The sequence below is a fragment of the Lachnellula hyalina genome (assembly GCF_007821495.1).
Source record: "Lachnellula hyalina strain CBS 185.66 chromosome Unknown contig00201, whole genome shotgun sequence".
NCBI classification, from domain to species: Eukaryota; Fungi; Ascomycota; class Leotiomycetes; order Helotiales; family Lachnaceae; genus Lachnellula; species Lachnellula hyalina.
Window position 1 is genome coordinate 15,133 of NW_022157315.1, and position 13,884 is coordinate 29,016.

The 13,884-nt window shown below is 45.8% G+C and overlaps 7 protein-coding genes across 7 annotated transcripts; 6 read left to right on the forward strand and 1 right to left on the reverse strand.

Moving 5' to 3' along the window:
• Positions 1-207: 207 nt before the first annotated feature.
• LHYA1_G007876 (uncharacterized protein) lies at positions 208-562 on the forward strand (the record flags this gene model as incomplete). The annotated part of the gene is made up of 2 exons (XM_031152801.1): positions 208-287; positions 340-562. The coding sequence occupies 2 exons, from the start codon at positions 208-210 to the stop codon at positions 560-562; spliced, it is 303 nt and encodes a 100-aa protein (XP_031001928.1).
• A 1,203-nt stretch (positions 563-1,765) lies between these two features.
• swnN (Oxidoreductase) lies at positions 1,766-2,984 on the reverse strand (the record flags this gene model as incomplete). Its single annotated transcript, XM_031152802.1, has 5 exons — positions 1,766-2,344; positions 2,428-2,509; positions 2,561-2,772; positions 2,830-2,900; positions 2,951-2,984. 5 exons carry the CDS (start codon positions 2,982-2,984, stop codon positions 1,766-1,768), a joined length of 978 nt encoding a protein of 325 aa, XP_031001931.1.
• Positions 2,985-3,458: 474 nt separating this feature from the next.
• On the forward strand, positions 3,459-4,726 carry fsr6 (Fusarubin cluster-specific transcription factor; the record flags this gene model as incomplete). Its single annotated transcript, XM_031152803.1, has 2 exons — positions 3,459-4,583; positions 4,709-4,726. 2 exons carry the CDS (start codon positions 3,459-3,461, stop codon positions 4,724-4,726), a joined length of 1,143 nt encoding a protein of 380 aa, XP_031001929.1.
• Positions 4,727-4,974: 248 nt separating this feature from the next.
• On the forward strand, positions 4,975-5,307 carry LHYA1_G007879 (uncharacterized protein; the record flags this gene model as incomplete). Its single annotated transcript, XM_031152804.1, has 1 exon — positions 4,975-5,307. The coding sequence occupies one exon, from the start codon at positions 4,975-4,977 to the stop codon at positions 5,305-5,307; it is 333 nt and encodes a 110-aa protein (XP_031001930.1).
• A 278-nt stretch (positions 5,308-5,585) lies between these two features.
• LHYA1_G007880 (uncharacterized protein) lies at positions 5,586-5,839 on the forward strand (the record flags this gene model as incomplete). Its single annotated transcript, XM_031152805.1, has 3 exons — positions 5,586-5,669; positions 5,721-5,771; positions 5,819-5,839. The coding sequence occupies 3 exons, from the start codon at positions 5,586-5,588 to the stop codon at positions 5,837-5,839; spliced, it is 156 nt and encodes a 51-aa protein (XP_031001936.1).
• Positions 5,840-7,471: 1,632 nt separating this feature from the next.
• LHYA1_G007881 (Acyl-protein thioesterase) lies at positions 7,472-8,359 on the forward strand (the record flags this gene model as incomplete). The annotated part of the gene is made up of 3 exons (XM_031152806.1): positions 7,472-7,592; positions 7,667-8,127; positions 8,207-8,359. 3 exons carry the CDS (start codon positions 7,472-7,474, stop codon positions 8,357-8,359), a joined length of 735 nt encoding a protein of 244 aa, XP_031001935.1.
• An 850-nt stretch (positions 8,360-9,209) lies between these two features.
• On the forward strand, positions 9,210-11,423 carry LHYA1_G007882 (uncharacterized protein; the record flags this gene model as incomplete). Its single annotated transcript, XM_031152807.1, has 2 exons — positions 9,210-10,080; positions 10,162-11,423. 2 exons carry the CDS (start codon positions 9,210-9,212, stop codon positions 11,421-11,423), a joined length of 2,133 nt encoding a protein of 710 aa, XP_031001938.1.
• Between the last annotated feature and the right edge of the window lie 2,461 nt (positions 11,424-13,884).

The following is a 13,884-nucleotide window of genomic DNA, read 5'->3' on the forward strand; positions in this document are numbered from 1 at the left end:
ATAAGTAAAGCCTAGCCCTGCTTGTCTCTCCAAAGCTCCGGCGCTTCTGGCAAGTCTCGATATACACTCGTTCCTTTCGTTGTAATCACATTCATTTCTCTCTTTAAAACAATTATAGATACCGAGAATATATTTCACTTCAGCTAGCCCTCTAATTTACATTCTCTCGGTTTCATATAAGAGGCTTCCTTTTTACTATTACCCGCCATGCTCCAAAGGGAACAATCAGTAGCAGGATGGCCCACCCGAAGGGCTCAGCGCTGCTTGGCATGCGCTGTTATTTTTGCGTGAGTTTGCCTTCGGGACTAAAGCTTTGCCCTTTGCTCATAGGTTCTACAGTGTAATTATGATATATGCCATCTGCGAAAAACAAGCATGGTCACGAACCATCGAACTGCAGTTGGATTCCCTCACTGAAGAATACTCTTACGGTTCGTCACCTGAAGCGGGCATGCCATCTCTTCCATTCAAGGACGACTCGGTTCGAAAGTCAACGGAACAGCCTTTCTTTGACTTGCCCTATTACGAAGACACCGAACAGCAAGGCGAAGTCACATCCTGAGAGACATATGAGACCAATAATGTTCCACGGGAAGGGGAAATTGCTGCCCTTCATTGATGATAGATGATGGATTCTGTTTGGTGTTGGCGTACATTGCAGACTACGGTCTCTTTGTACCGCATGAGGCTCACTGAAGCTTTGGCCTGGATGACCATTGGGATATAATATCTGGATAATGTGCTGGCGCGGGTGAGACTTGGGTTGAATAATTCTAGTGAATACAAGATCCATATATCTGCGAAAGGCAACTCTGTGATGGCTTCATACAGCTAGCAGTCAGTGGAGAGATTGGCGTAGGAAAACAATCTGATTCCTTTATGCTGCATCAATTTGGTGGGCCTTAACTTTGTAGCGCTACATCTGGTCCCTCCCAAGAGCAAGGATCGAATAGTTGGAAAACAAAAGGTTATTCATTTGTTATACTTTAAGCCTGCGAGCAACGCGGCAGAATTCCTATCACATACCTCCTATTACTTTTCTAGGTACCACAGAACTCTCTGTTTGGTGCCTTCAGGTGTTGTAGGGTATACTGCTCAGACATTCAGGGATTTCGTGAACAATAATAGCACATGGACTGTCTAGGGAATGATTCGATGAGAGCCTGCAAAATATTCCAACAACGCTGCTATCTTGTAAATATATAATATCGAATATATGCCTGATCTATCCTCGAGTACGTCTTGATGAGGTTTTCAATTATACGATAAAGGAAGGCTGCTAGGTCGCTGAATGACAATCCGCGAGTATTACTAAACAGCTTGCTATGTTCCGGTGTATGCTTTCTAGGCTTTCCTACTTAACTTTCAGAATCATTATGATCCTTGTATTCTCGGCAATGATGGCTTTGTAGGCTCTCGTTCTTCATGACTTCTCTGGCCTGTATGTGGTATCAGAAAAGGGTCGTCACGCAACTTCGAGGTTCAGCGAGCAACCCCCCTCTCCCATTCTATCCAGAAGCGAAGGTTATGCTGTGTTCATATGCCGGCCGACATATTCCAAATGGGGTTTGAAAATTTTCCATTCTTTGGCAAGTAAATTGCAGCGGTGTTTAGGCTAACAACGCTGCGGGGAACGTGGGAGACGGCCCTACCAGTACGGACTCTAAAGCAGATATTACTCAAAGGGATATAACCATATAACTAGTGTTTCAAAAAAGATTGAATGATGCTGCACCCATTGTATGCTCAGTACGAACATTTTTCACTATGGCTTGCCATGCCAAACCTTGGCGAGGAAGTCTTCTATTTGAGTGAACCTGAAATCCGGCAGAAGCTTGTTGACCTCGTCCGATACATTCCACGCCCCTTTTGCGCTGCCTATAAGCGTGCCAATCAGAACAGTCTTCACCATCTTGTCAACCTGATCCCCTGTAACTGTTGGATGGCTCGCTTCTAGTGTCCATGATGCCGTGAGAATTCCATTCTCAAGATCTTCGAGTTTGACCTTGTCAATGGTAAAGGGGTGACCTGTAATCCCATGTGAGCAGCCCAGAATTGAGTGGATATGGCAAGCCTCACCTCGAAGTTTCTCCCCAATCTGGAGTATCTGTGAGATTGGCAGCTTATCGCCGCTGATACCGCCAATCATTGGCCATTCGCCATCGAGGTCGACTGCCCTGACGACGACTGCAGCAAGATCTTCAGCCGTAGTATAGGTCATGATAGCATCATGACCATCAACAACAATTGCACGTCGATTTTGGAAATCGATCATCGTATTTAACGGCTCGAGATGTTTGGCCGTTTTGTACGGAGTGGCCAGATAGTCCAAAAACAGGCCTGGCTGGAACAAGGTATACTCAAGTACCTAAAATCGCAGCGTAAGAACAAGTATGAGTATATGAAACCGTAATGGGGCATTTTTACTTTCTCTTTCTCATTCACCTTCTCCAGATACTCTTTAATCTTATCTTTTCCTACCCACCAAGGCATTCCTACTGTCGAAGCACTTTGCATCTGTTAGATGGCATGCCTGCAGTATGGATCCCTATCAACTTACCTTCCCCATTGGCTTGGTGCAAAGCGTTTTACCCCGGCGACAATAGCAGCATCTATTAGATTTTTCTCGGTGGTATTTTCTGGATCTGAAAGTGTTTGGGTGAAAGATAAGACCGTGTGAATTCCTCGTAAGGCTTCACTTAGCTCGCCCTTGTCGTTATAGTCTATAGCACGCCATATGAATCCGGGTGTGCTATCACCAATGGGAGCCTCCTGAGTCATCTCAGTATTTACGAAGGGAAAAAATGAGGCATTGGCGTCAGCACTTACATTTCTACTAAAAACTGTTATCTCGTGTTTCTTCGCAGCGACTAAAGCATCGATGACTTCCTGGCCAACTTCTATAGGTAAAGTTAGCTTTCTTTATAGCTGCGATTGGAGGGCTACCTACGCCCCGTGCCACCAGCCACCACGATTTTAACCATTTCAGTGTGCGGTAATGTATCAAAAAAAAAAAACAAATGTAAAGACAACGAAGACCAGTTATAATTTACTCTATTCATTTTCATCAACATGCGAAATACCTCCAACTTATATACACTATATGGTGGTGGCCCTTGTCCTGCTCTTTGACCAATAGGGATTGACTTTCGGTTCCCGAAAGTTGCAGACCCGCTAATAGTATCTCGCTATGTTTAATTCGAACCAACAAAGCTATCAAATACGCCTTTTCTCGTACCCTGAGATTCGTCAACTTCCCCGATTCATAGAATTCGTGGTATCTGAGATCGGCAAAAGCGAACAAAACCTCGGCTGTTCCCTGTACACTGGTACACTTTTGTTGTCTGCTTGAAAGACAGCCAGCCTATTTTAAAGGCTGATTGGAGATATCATCCATTGGAGACTCTGCCACTGCCACCCAGAAAAACACCCCACAGTATTAGTCTTTGTCATAAACTATGCCTGCAACTTCAACCCTCATCGCGGACCTAAACCACACACCCAAAGTCCCAAAGCTACGATCCTCTTGTGAGGAATGCGGAAACGCCAAGGTCAGGTGCAATCCGAGTGGTCAGCCTGAGTGTAGTCGCTGTATTGCGCTCGGCCTGATCTGTGTCTATGGGATATCGCGCAAGTTTGGCAAGCCACCGCGCAAGAGGGGGCCTGACCTTGATATAAGCAACAGCTTTTTATGCAAAAAGCGTGCGACTTGGACTGCCGGAAGCTGTGAGAATCTTACAATCGGGGGATCTGAGCAGTCTCGGGATGTCAACAGATCTGCGCAGTTCAGTTCCGCGAGCTCAGTGTCCAACAACCCTCCAGTGCCTTCCAGTATCCACGCTCCGTCAAGCATCTATCAACAGGAACATTCCGGTCCACCGTTTATGACTTCGTTCTCGGTCGATGAATGGCCTCAGCTGGATATCTGGGGCAGTCTAGATATTCCACCCCTCTCAACCTCCGCTCTGGAACCTGCCACCAATTTGAGCAGGAGCTTTGATACTCCCAATTCCCACAGCTGCCCCAGGGGTTCGTACGAGCTCTTCCGAGACTTGATATGTCCAGGGCCTTTCCTTCACGCCCCCGAAGTAAGCTCAGATACGGTCTCTGCACAACTGGACCAAGTGCTCATTTTTAACAGAGATGCGATCGACCGTCTCAACCGGCTTTTGGAGTGTCCATGTGCTAAATCGGGCCATCGAGTCATGGTCCATGCATCCATTATTTCTCGCATTCTCATTTGGTATCAGCAGGCGGCTGGGTCGACCGGCTGCAATGCAATGGCAGCTTCATCACCATCGGGTAGTGCGTCATCATCCTCATCTCCGCCATCTGGGGCGACGACTGATACCGATACGGCAAGCTCGCCCATGCTAGTTCAATCCACCGGGTTTGCCGTAGCACAGGTGCCTGTCTCAATGGGTACCTTCAACATCGAGGACCAAAACTTGCAAGCTATCATCAGAAATCAATTAGTGTTAAGCGAGCTCAAAAAGACAGCTGATTTGATTGACCGCTTTACATCCCACAACTATGACGAGTCATCTGGCCAAGGTGTGACTAGTCTGTATTCGCATTTAGGGGTATGGCTTCAAAGTGAGCATTCTAAGACTGTAAAGGTATTAAAAGCTCGACTTAGGATATTAGATAAAACTTAAGAGATATAAGTTATACTAAATAGATAAATCAATTCTTTTTTCTTTTCCAGAAAAAGGATATAACTTAAGAGGTATTAAGTTTAAGTGGGTTTATTGCTCAATTATAATATAAGGCCTATAATCAAAACAATGCCAAGTATAACTACAAGTGATGCCATGCTAGCAAGTTCGTACTAGATTGTGACCTATCTTATCCGTGCCGCTACTAAAAAAATCACAATTTAAAATAGGCCGCATTTATAAACCCCTCTCTTTTATTTCTGTTCACTTCTTTTTACCTTATACTTATCCCTTAAGGTCAAAATTTATTCTCACCATGGCTGTTCAGACTGCGCCCTGGAGAAATTATCGCTACCCAGTAACGGCAACAGAGCCATCAGTCAATAATCAAACTGATCTCGACGATACGATGAATACTCTGAAGCGGTCAGAGACAGATATGCAGCCAGGAGCATTCGGTGGAGTCTTTAAGTCCACCGCGAATGAGCCAATCACGTACGAGCGAGATGCAACCAGCGTCCCCCCTGACGTGCCAAAGAATACCAGAATCTTGGCTATTTATACCCTCACTCAAGACGACGCTCTTCCTCGCGGATCTGGCTGGATGTTGAGTGATTTCTTAGCCTTCTACCATCTATTTCAAAACTAGACACGGGACCAGACATGGTTAAATGCTCTGGATTTTGAAAGTCTGTTACGCAAATGCAAAAGATATCGGCACGGAAGCCTTTACAACAGGCGGAAAGTCGTGCTGGATGATAGAATCCTCAACGAAATCAATAGTGAAAAGTCTCATGGTTTCAATGGCGCGAGAGATATTAATTTGCATCTCACCATCCAAACTTCCCTAAGGATTATTTTACGGCCGCTTCAATAAACAAGCAGAACCTCTTGGTCATGATCTTTGGCCACGGATTCCAAGGAACCATGGGTGTTGGTATAGGCGGACCTTGGAAGCTTAAGCAATCCGTAAGGAAGATCGACCTCGCAAAATATGTGCCGGTAATGCTCGTATGTCAATTTCTTCCTTGTATATTACGAGGGTATTAACGGATCTCACAGCTCACTAGTGCATGCTACGGCGGTGGCTGGATCCAGGAACTATTGCTGAATGTATGTTATCTTCCCCAATCATCGTTTTTCTTGTTAACACATACGAGGAGGCTGTATTGCATCCTTAATTGTCTCGGGAGATATAAAACAGGATTTTGTTATTCCGAAGTTGAAACACATGTCTAATAAAGCGATACTGTATAGATCTCCGGAAGGAGAACCTCTGGTAGATATAACCCAAGCCTTTCTTGGAGATACTCTCAGTCGCCAGGGTTCCTCAAAATATTTTCCGGATCTATGTACGCCTCGCCGATAGATGGAGACCAAGCCAGCAAGCGGTAAGAGTCTTTCGCCGAGTTTACTAAGGTTATGTATGACGCTCTCTTCGAGCTCGACCGTAGAGGGTACAAACATAAACTCTCGTTCAGAGCGCAAGATGATGGCTGGTCAGATAATGCGCGCAAGAGAACTGGCAATCGCAGATTATCAGGATTGATGGAACAGTTGCCACTTGGAAGAAAATTAAGAGTAGGTGGATCACACTTTTGGATTTAGAGAAAAGTCAGAATCCGGATGAAATTGACCTCGAATTTGGGTTGAGAGTGTGGAATAGGTGTATGATGGTGGAGCTGGTGTTTTTAGGGAGGTATTGAACTGTATTTGTTTAGTCAAGAGTGACGATGAGACGGGCAACGAATTATGAGGCATAAACGCGATTGAAATGAATTAAATTGACACTTTACACAAAATAGAATACGGACATCTCCAGCAAAGATATATACAAAACCCCACAAGTCATATATGGAGGAAATCATCTGTGGAGGCTAAGCAGAAATGTTTACTTGCATCCATATTCGGATCGACGAGAAGACAGGAAGACAGGACGTTGTAGCTCCGCTAGCGTCTTAACTAAGAGGAAAGCCTTTCTTATTTGAGGAATAATGCGAATGCAACCACATTGCCGACGAACGAGGACGAGGTAGGGGTGGTTTAGATACTTACATAGTGTATTGTTGCTGGCTTAGCTATCACATTGCCCCCTTTCTATAGGGCCTGCTTGAACGAAGCTAGTTTATGAATACGTTATCTGAGTCCTATAACTAGAACGGCAGTGGTACTGGCACTGTCTATAGGCAAGTACCTACTAACAGTGCCACTGCCGCCTTTTGTGTCTACAGAGTCGGAGTCGGAGTACCTTATAGTAGGTACATGATGGGGCCTTCACGAACCGAACCTGAGCCGCACCTGCAATAATTAGCCCTACCTAGCTAGCAGTGGCGCAGCAACTCGAACCATTATGTGAAGTAAAACTTACTGTACGAAGTACCTCCGTGGAGAATCAATACCAGCAGTTTATAGCTGAAGAGCAGCATGAAGATGTGGAATCCAGTTGCGGGCGGTGGAGAGCTTGATAAATTATTCACCCCCTGTTAGAAGCTTCGTACGTATATCCTACACTTTTAACTGGATGCCTGGTCCGAGGAAACTTGACTCCGCTTCCGCGCCACGCCCACTTTCAAGACCCTTGTATCTGACCCGACTCCTCACTCAAAACGCGGGGTTACAGTATCTGTCTGTCACTCAAAGGCTAAAATTGCCAATGGTAACAAGGCGTTCTAAAAGGCAGATTTCCATTTCACCCAGTAATATTCAGATGAACACGGATTTTTCGAAATCTATACGATACCAATATAGTTTTGATTTGCGTCCCACCCCGGCCAGACATCCGTGCCTCTAGAAAACCCACCGAACCCGCCGCAATGGCTCAGAGGCGCGCTCCCCTGCAACGCATTGATGCCCCGGATACAAAAGCATCGGCATCCAACCCGGCCACCTTGATCTTTCTTCATGGGTTTGGCGATGATGCTGATGGCTGGACAAGTGAGTGATATCTCTGCCGGTATGAAGTACCTGACACTTGTTACGTCAAGTTGACACATTTATCGTAGACATAGCCCAGCAGTTTCACGCCGCCAACAAATTGCCTCATCTGACTTGGATTTTCCCCAATGCGCCACATAATCATGAGGCCATGACACAAGCATGGTACACGCCGACGGCCTTTTCCCCTATCCCTGTTGGACGCTCGTCTGCTGCTGTAGGGGAGGAGGAGGAGGAGGAAGAAGAGGACGAGGATGAGATATTGCAGAGCGTGGAGTATATTTATGGTCTAGTGGACGAGGAGGTTAAGAGAGGGGTCGATCTGAATAGGATCGTTGTTGGGGGTTTTAGTCAGGGCTGTGCTGTGAGTGTTGTTGCTGGACTCGCTGGACGATATAAGGGCCAATTTGGAGGCATTGTGGGTTTGTCGGGGTATTTGCCCCAGGGGAAGAAGATTAGAAGGGAGAGGGAGAGCTACGTGCGAGGCCAAATGAAAGTGTTTTTGGGCCATGGGACGAAGGATATGCTTGTTCCGGTAAGTTATGTGTCTCTAAAATTCTCTTCTCCCGTAACACTTGATTTATCTTCGATTGTTAACATGGTTGCTTTCTTAGATGAGAGTGTTCAAAGACGCCAGGGCAAGGATTGGTAAGACTGTTGGAGAAGAAGCTCTAGAAGTGCATGAGTATGAAGGGCTAGGACATGCCACCTCTGGCAATGAGTTCAGAGACATGTGCGACTTCCTGGAGAGGATTGTGCCACAATAAGTGGTACATGATTCCGAATAAGTACCTTGTTATCCTGTGTTGGTCGCTACAGACAAGTACATTGGAGACGATAAACCGGCTTTGCATGAATAGTATTAAACACATAAAATTCATTAACCGTAGCATAGAATATAGTCCACGGTGGGAGTACTGTCTGGTTATGAGCTCTGACTCTGTGGACAATTTGGCTGAAAAGGGGTTGTCATACACGTGACCCCAAAAGTCTTTGCGCTTAAATTCAGCTTCTTCCATTTTTCTCCCAAGCACTGGCACTGTCCTCTACAAGTACTCCGTGCTTCCCGATTCAAACCTGTTGTATGATGGCAGAGATTATCAAAATGGCTGGATTAACCCCTGCCTGTCTTAAAATATCATCAAGCTTGTTGGGTAGCATGTTTGAGGTTGTCACTTTTTATTCTGGTGGCTGAAAAAAACTCACCCAGCCTTCTCGTACTCCCCGCCATCTCTCACAACAGCCGCTCAACAGACTGTTTATCAGTCAGATACCGACCCTAATGATGCATTCCACAAGATCTTGCATATGCAACCAGTGGTGTAGCTCCATACAGAAACAGAAACAGAATGAATCTCGGAGAGCTAGACGTTCAACGTGTACATCGTAGGTCTAGTCTGCTATGCGTTGTCTCCTTTGCCTTTCCCCCCGCTGACCTTGGATCCAGACAATCGCCCTCAAGTACAAAGGATACACACCCATGAAATTCCTATCAATCCCTCCGAAGCTCAAATCGATGATTGCCCTTCCCTCACCTCGAGTGTATCCCCGGCGACGGTGATTCGTTGGATCACTCCTTCATCAAGGAAAATTTCTCCAGAAGGAAGCTTCGAAACCATGAGACCCGATCAGAACAGACACTCCGTTGGCGTCAATGAAGCTGCATATGCTTCAAACACTCCCCTGGTTGTGCGTTTCGACGAAGAGCAGATTAGGAGCACGGAGGTTGCGTCCTCGAATAAAGCGAAAGCGGAAAGAATGAAAGTCGACCCAAGCCCACCCACACCCATCGACGATACGCCGTATATACGATACGCAATCGACCAATTGACTCGAGAAGAGAATGCCAAACCCATACAGAGACCCAGCACGTCGACGAGCTCCGAGTCATATCCCGTCGATCGAATTGTCCCGGATCTTGGGCTAGGGTACAAGCCCTCTACGCGAAGAGAAGAATTGGCCTTGATAAGAAAACATCGTTCAACTCCTACACCAACTTCCGAAGGAGGAAGACTGTTCAACTACAATGCAACCCGACCTTTATCAGGCCATTCAGCCCCATCACTCGTTCCATCTCGAGAATTGTTATCAGCTGGACCTCCAAACTTCATTCCTGTGCCTCCTCCAACACACTCCCCGCGGTATCCAAAACTCACATTTGTACCAACGATCTTACGGCCTGCTTCCATGATCATGCTCTCAATATCATGTCTATTGATGATTGCTGCCCTCATGTTTACGGCAATCTATTCGACCTACCATAAAGGTCTCACGGACTATTCTGGCGTATATGGAGGCCAATATTTCGTCTTTGCTTTTTTGCCGCAAATTCTTGCGGCTTGTATATTTGTATATGTGCAATGCGTCATGTCCGCTATTACGAGAATTTTGCCCTATACGCTGATGGCAATGGACGATGCAGAGAGCAGGGCCAACGCCCTCTTTCTTGGAATATTTCCACGGACCATGCTATGGCCTGGATTGCAAGGTCCGAGAAGCATTGTTCTTTCAAAAACATTTTTCTGGTTGTCAGTTTTTACGATACCCCTTCAAAGTTGTTTGTTTTCAGTTATACGGGTTGAAGGCCTTTGGAGATGGACAACTGTGCAAGGCATTGCTTGGACACTGGTTGCGATATATATACTGGTTCTCATGGGGGCTGCAATTTTGGCCTTGTTTTTCTTCCACCGCAGGACCGGCTTGATGTGGGATCCTCGTTCGTTGGCGGACGTAATTTGTTTATTGCCACGGAGTAATTGCTTGGGGGATTATAACGGAACGGATACTATGCTCAAGGACGAGCTTCGAGATCGGTTGTCTTTGAGAAGTGAACGCATCGGCTTCTGGATGACACAACATAGAAGCCAGGGGCTTTTCTACTGCATTGGAGAGGAGGGTACAGCGACACGGCGGTACACTCTTGAATCTGGCAAGGTCCAGGAGAAAAGTATCGAACCATCAGCCGATCTTGAGAGCAACATTGGGGAGTACAGTGAGCAAGCACGCTTTGCATATATCACGTGGTATCTTCGCGACACCTTCATTGTCTTTTGGGCTGTGGCTAGTTTCCTAACGTTGACGGCCTTGATAATTGTATCATTCCTCCCCTCGACAGCCATTCGGAAGGGTTTCAAACCGCTGTTGTCAGCCGTAGCGGACATTCATGGGTTTTCTCCGGCGAACTTCTTTTACAGCTTCATACCTGCTGTGATTGGTATGCTGCTTTATCTTTTGTTCCAGAGCCTTGACATGATTCTACGAAAGCTACAGCCATGGGCGGAATTGGGGAAATCACAAGGGGAGACTGCCGATCGATCACTGCTTCTCGATTATACAGCCGACCTTCCTATCAGCTGCACCCTCAATGCGTTTTCCGGTGGACACTTACGTATTGCCACGATGTCTTTGCTGTCATTCGTCTTCATCCTCCTTCCAATTCTCGCTGGGGGAATATTTTTCCCACTTACGACTCCGGCAAACGAGGTCCGCATGATCCCAAACTTACCGGCCTTCTACATATGCATTGCACTCTTGATCCTCTACGTCCTTGGCCTGTTTATGCTCGTCCCAAATCGACGCCTTATGCACCTCCCACATAACGTTGACTGCCTCGCGGAAATCATCAGCTTCATGCACGCCAGTCATATTCTGGATAATGATGCTGCCTTCAGAGCCCCAAGATCTAAGGCCGATCTAACAACCAGGCTCATGGTAGCTCGGACGGATGGACAAAACGCAAAGTATGCGTTCGGATCATACAAAGGACGCCTTGGAAAATATTGCTACGGGATCGAAAAACTTGGCCAGCCGGACGTTCGCATTCAGATATGACATTTTACGATATTTTACGACATTCTCCGATTTTAATGATTGATACGATTAGCGAAATAATGGGTTTACGGTGTTTTACGGGTTATGGTATACGAGCTATAATGCTTGATGGGATCAACGGTCTAGAATGTAACATATATTACCACCACTGGTATAATTCAAAGTTTATACCCTCTACCCCCTTCCTTTCAACTTCTATCTCTTTGATTTATCTCTATGAACCAAGTTGGTTCAGAAACCTTGCAAAACACTCTGGCCCTTATCCCCTTTCTCTTCGGAGATCGGTTCAATCTGTGGTTTTGGCCTATTTTTGGAGCAAGGAGATTGATTCTCTTCGTCCGATTACTCACCGCGATATCTTGAGCCTTTGGCCGTGGATATGGTGGTCCATATCTTTCTGGTCGACATCTAAAATGTGCTTGCATCTATATATTCTTCGGGTCTATAACTACGAAATGCGGACCTGTCCTCGACAGTACTGCCGATATGGCAGTGTCCTGTACAAAGGCTCTCGGCCGATATCAATGTTTATCATGTGTATTGAATATATGTATGGCTTGTAACCCTGATCGAGGGCGGGCCAAAGCCGCTCTCAATTCCCCTCTTCGGGCGGAGCATTATCTTATCTATATAATTCAAATATCGCAGTATCATGACAAGGGCACACGTTATTTGAATAACTGGAACGAGGAATTCGCGTTTGGTTGATCGAGATCTTGTTTTGAGTGCATTCGCCTCGGGACAACCAGCCTTGAATAGGGTATTCGGTCGTACTTGCTTGAATATCAATCAATAGCTCAAGAAATTATTATGGTCGTATACATTAATTCTCAGTGATGTCATAAAGCAAGAGCCTGTCTGTTGTTTTCGTGTCGTTCCGCTGCCCTTTTTGGTGTCTCGATTCAGGAAAGCTAAATATCTGCACATTAATGGTATGGAGTCAGTACTCATTAGCCTGAGTAATAAGATACGTTTTGGGGTTGGCAATTGGTCTAGGAGTCAGGCCTTCCCCCGACAATGAGTTTTTGTGGTGGTTATAGGAGGCAGTGTTATGATCAGTGTCGACGTAATTGTATCCTTGTCTGTGAGTACTATTGGCTGTGGCGTATTTACAATGGTTGAAATTGCAGTGACTGTCATCGGGCTTGTTATGCTGATGGTAAATGGTAGTTGGCACGCTGGTGGTCACACTTTCAGTGAAAGTGCTGGGGTGTGGTTGTTGTCGCGGTGACTATCGTTGTGATAGTTAATATCGATGTTTAGACCGTAGTGCGCGGCAGAGGTGGATGGATGTTACAACCTTATAAATAACTAGTGTCAAAAATCTATTTTTGGCGAGCGCACCAACTTCACTCCTAAGATATTATTATTGATACTATTAAATTAATCTAAATCCTTAATATCTCTCTAATAATACCTTTATAGATTATGATAATTGTGGGGTTGTTGTCACGTATACCACGTGACCTTAGCCCCGATGACTAAGCAGCGATCCGGCATATCACTTCATCGTCGCAACCTTCGCTAGAACCTCTTCTACACCTAGAAATGCAACCACGTAACCACGATCACGATCGATTTCCTAGGCCAGACCAGTGAACTATGTTTAAACCAACAATAATCTTAATATATTTAAAGAACTAAAGGAAAGCTAAAACCTCTTAGCCCAGGAAAGCATATGAGGACGAAGGATATGGCGACACAAATTTATTTGGCAGTGCAAATATTCTAGACACCAAAACAAAACTTGAATACAATGAATATTTGCTACTAAAGAGGATCTCTGAGCATACTGTCGACTTGATAGTGCTGTGAAGATGTTATAGCGATCGACCACTGAAACTTTAACGCCACAAAGTCTAAAAGGATTTGGCGCTAAAATATTACCAGCCCGCCACTCAGTTTAAGCCTGGAACAACGTACTGCACTCTCCATCCACAACCCTTTAAAGGATCAAGTCGGATGTACGACCTGCATATCTTATAGGTAGTCACGAGGTTGGACGTGTGCCAACTGTAATCAGATCCCGCCTCAAGCACGCATTGCTCCATGTGGCCGCCAACCTTCTCGGAGCTACATGGGTAGGCACGGAGGCATGGACGCTCCCGGTACTCCTGACGAGGGACCAATAGAGAATGCAGGAATCACTCTTCTAAGAAGTGATTCTAGAGCCAAGGTAGTTGCTACTTCAAACTGCCAAGGTTGTTATCAACGCAAAACAAAATGTGACAGACGCATCGAGGGCTGCTCCAACTGTGCTAAACTGAGTGCCGTCTGCGTATACCCATCTCACAAAACCCCGACTTCTCACAAAAGAGGTCCTTATAACAAGGACCTAGTGAGGAAGAACTTGGAGCTCGAGAAGAAGTTAGCTACACTGGAGGCGACAATTCAAAGATTGAACAACTCGCACGGTACGAGCGAGGCCACTCAAGGTCTTCCCGCAACGCAGTCAGGAAAT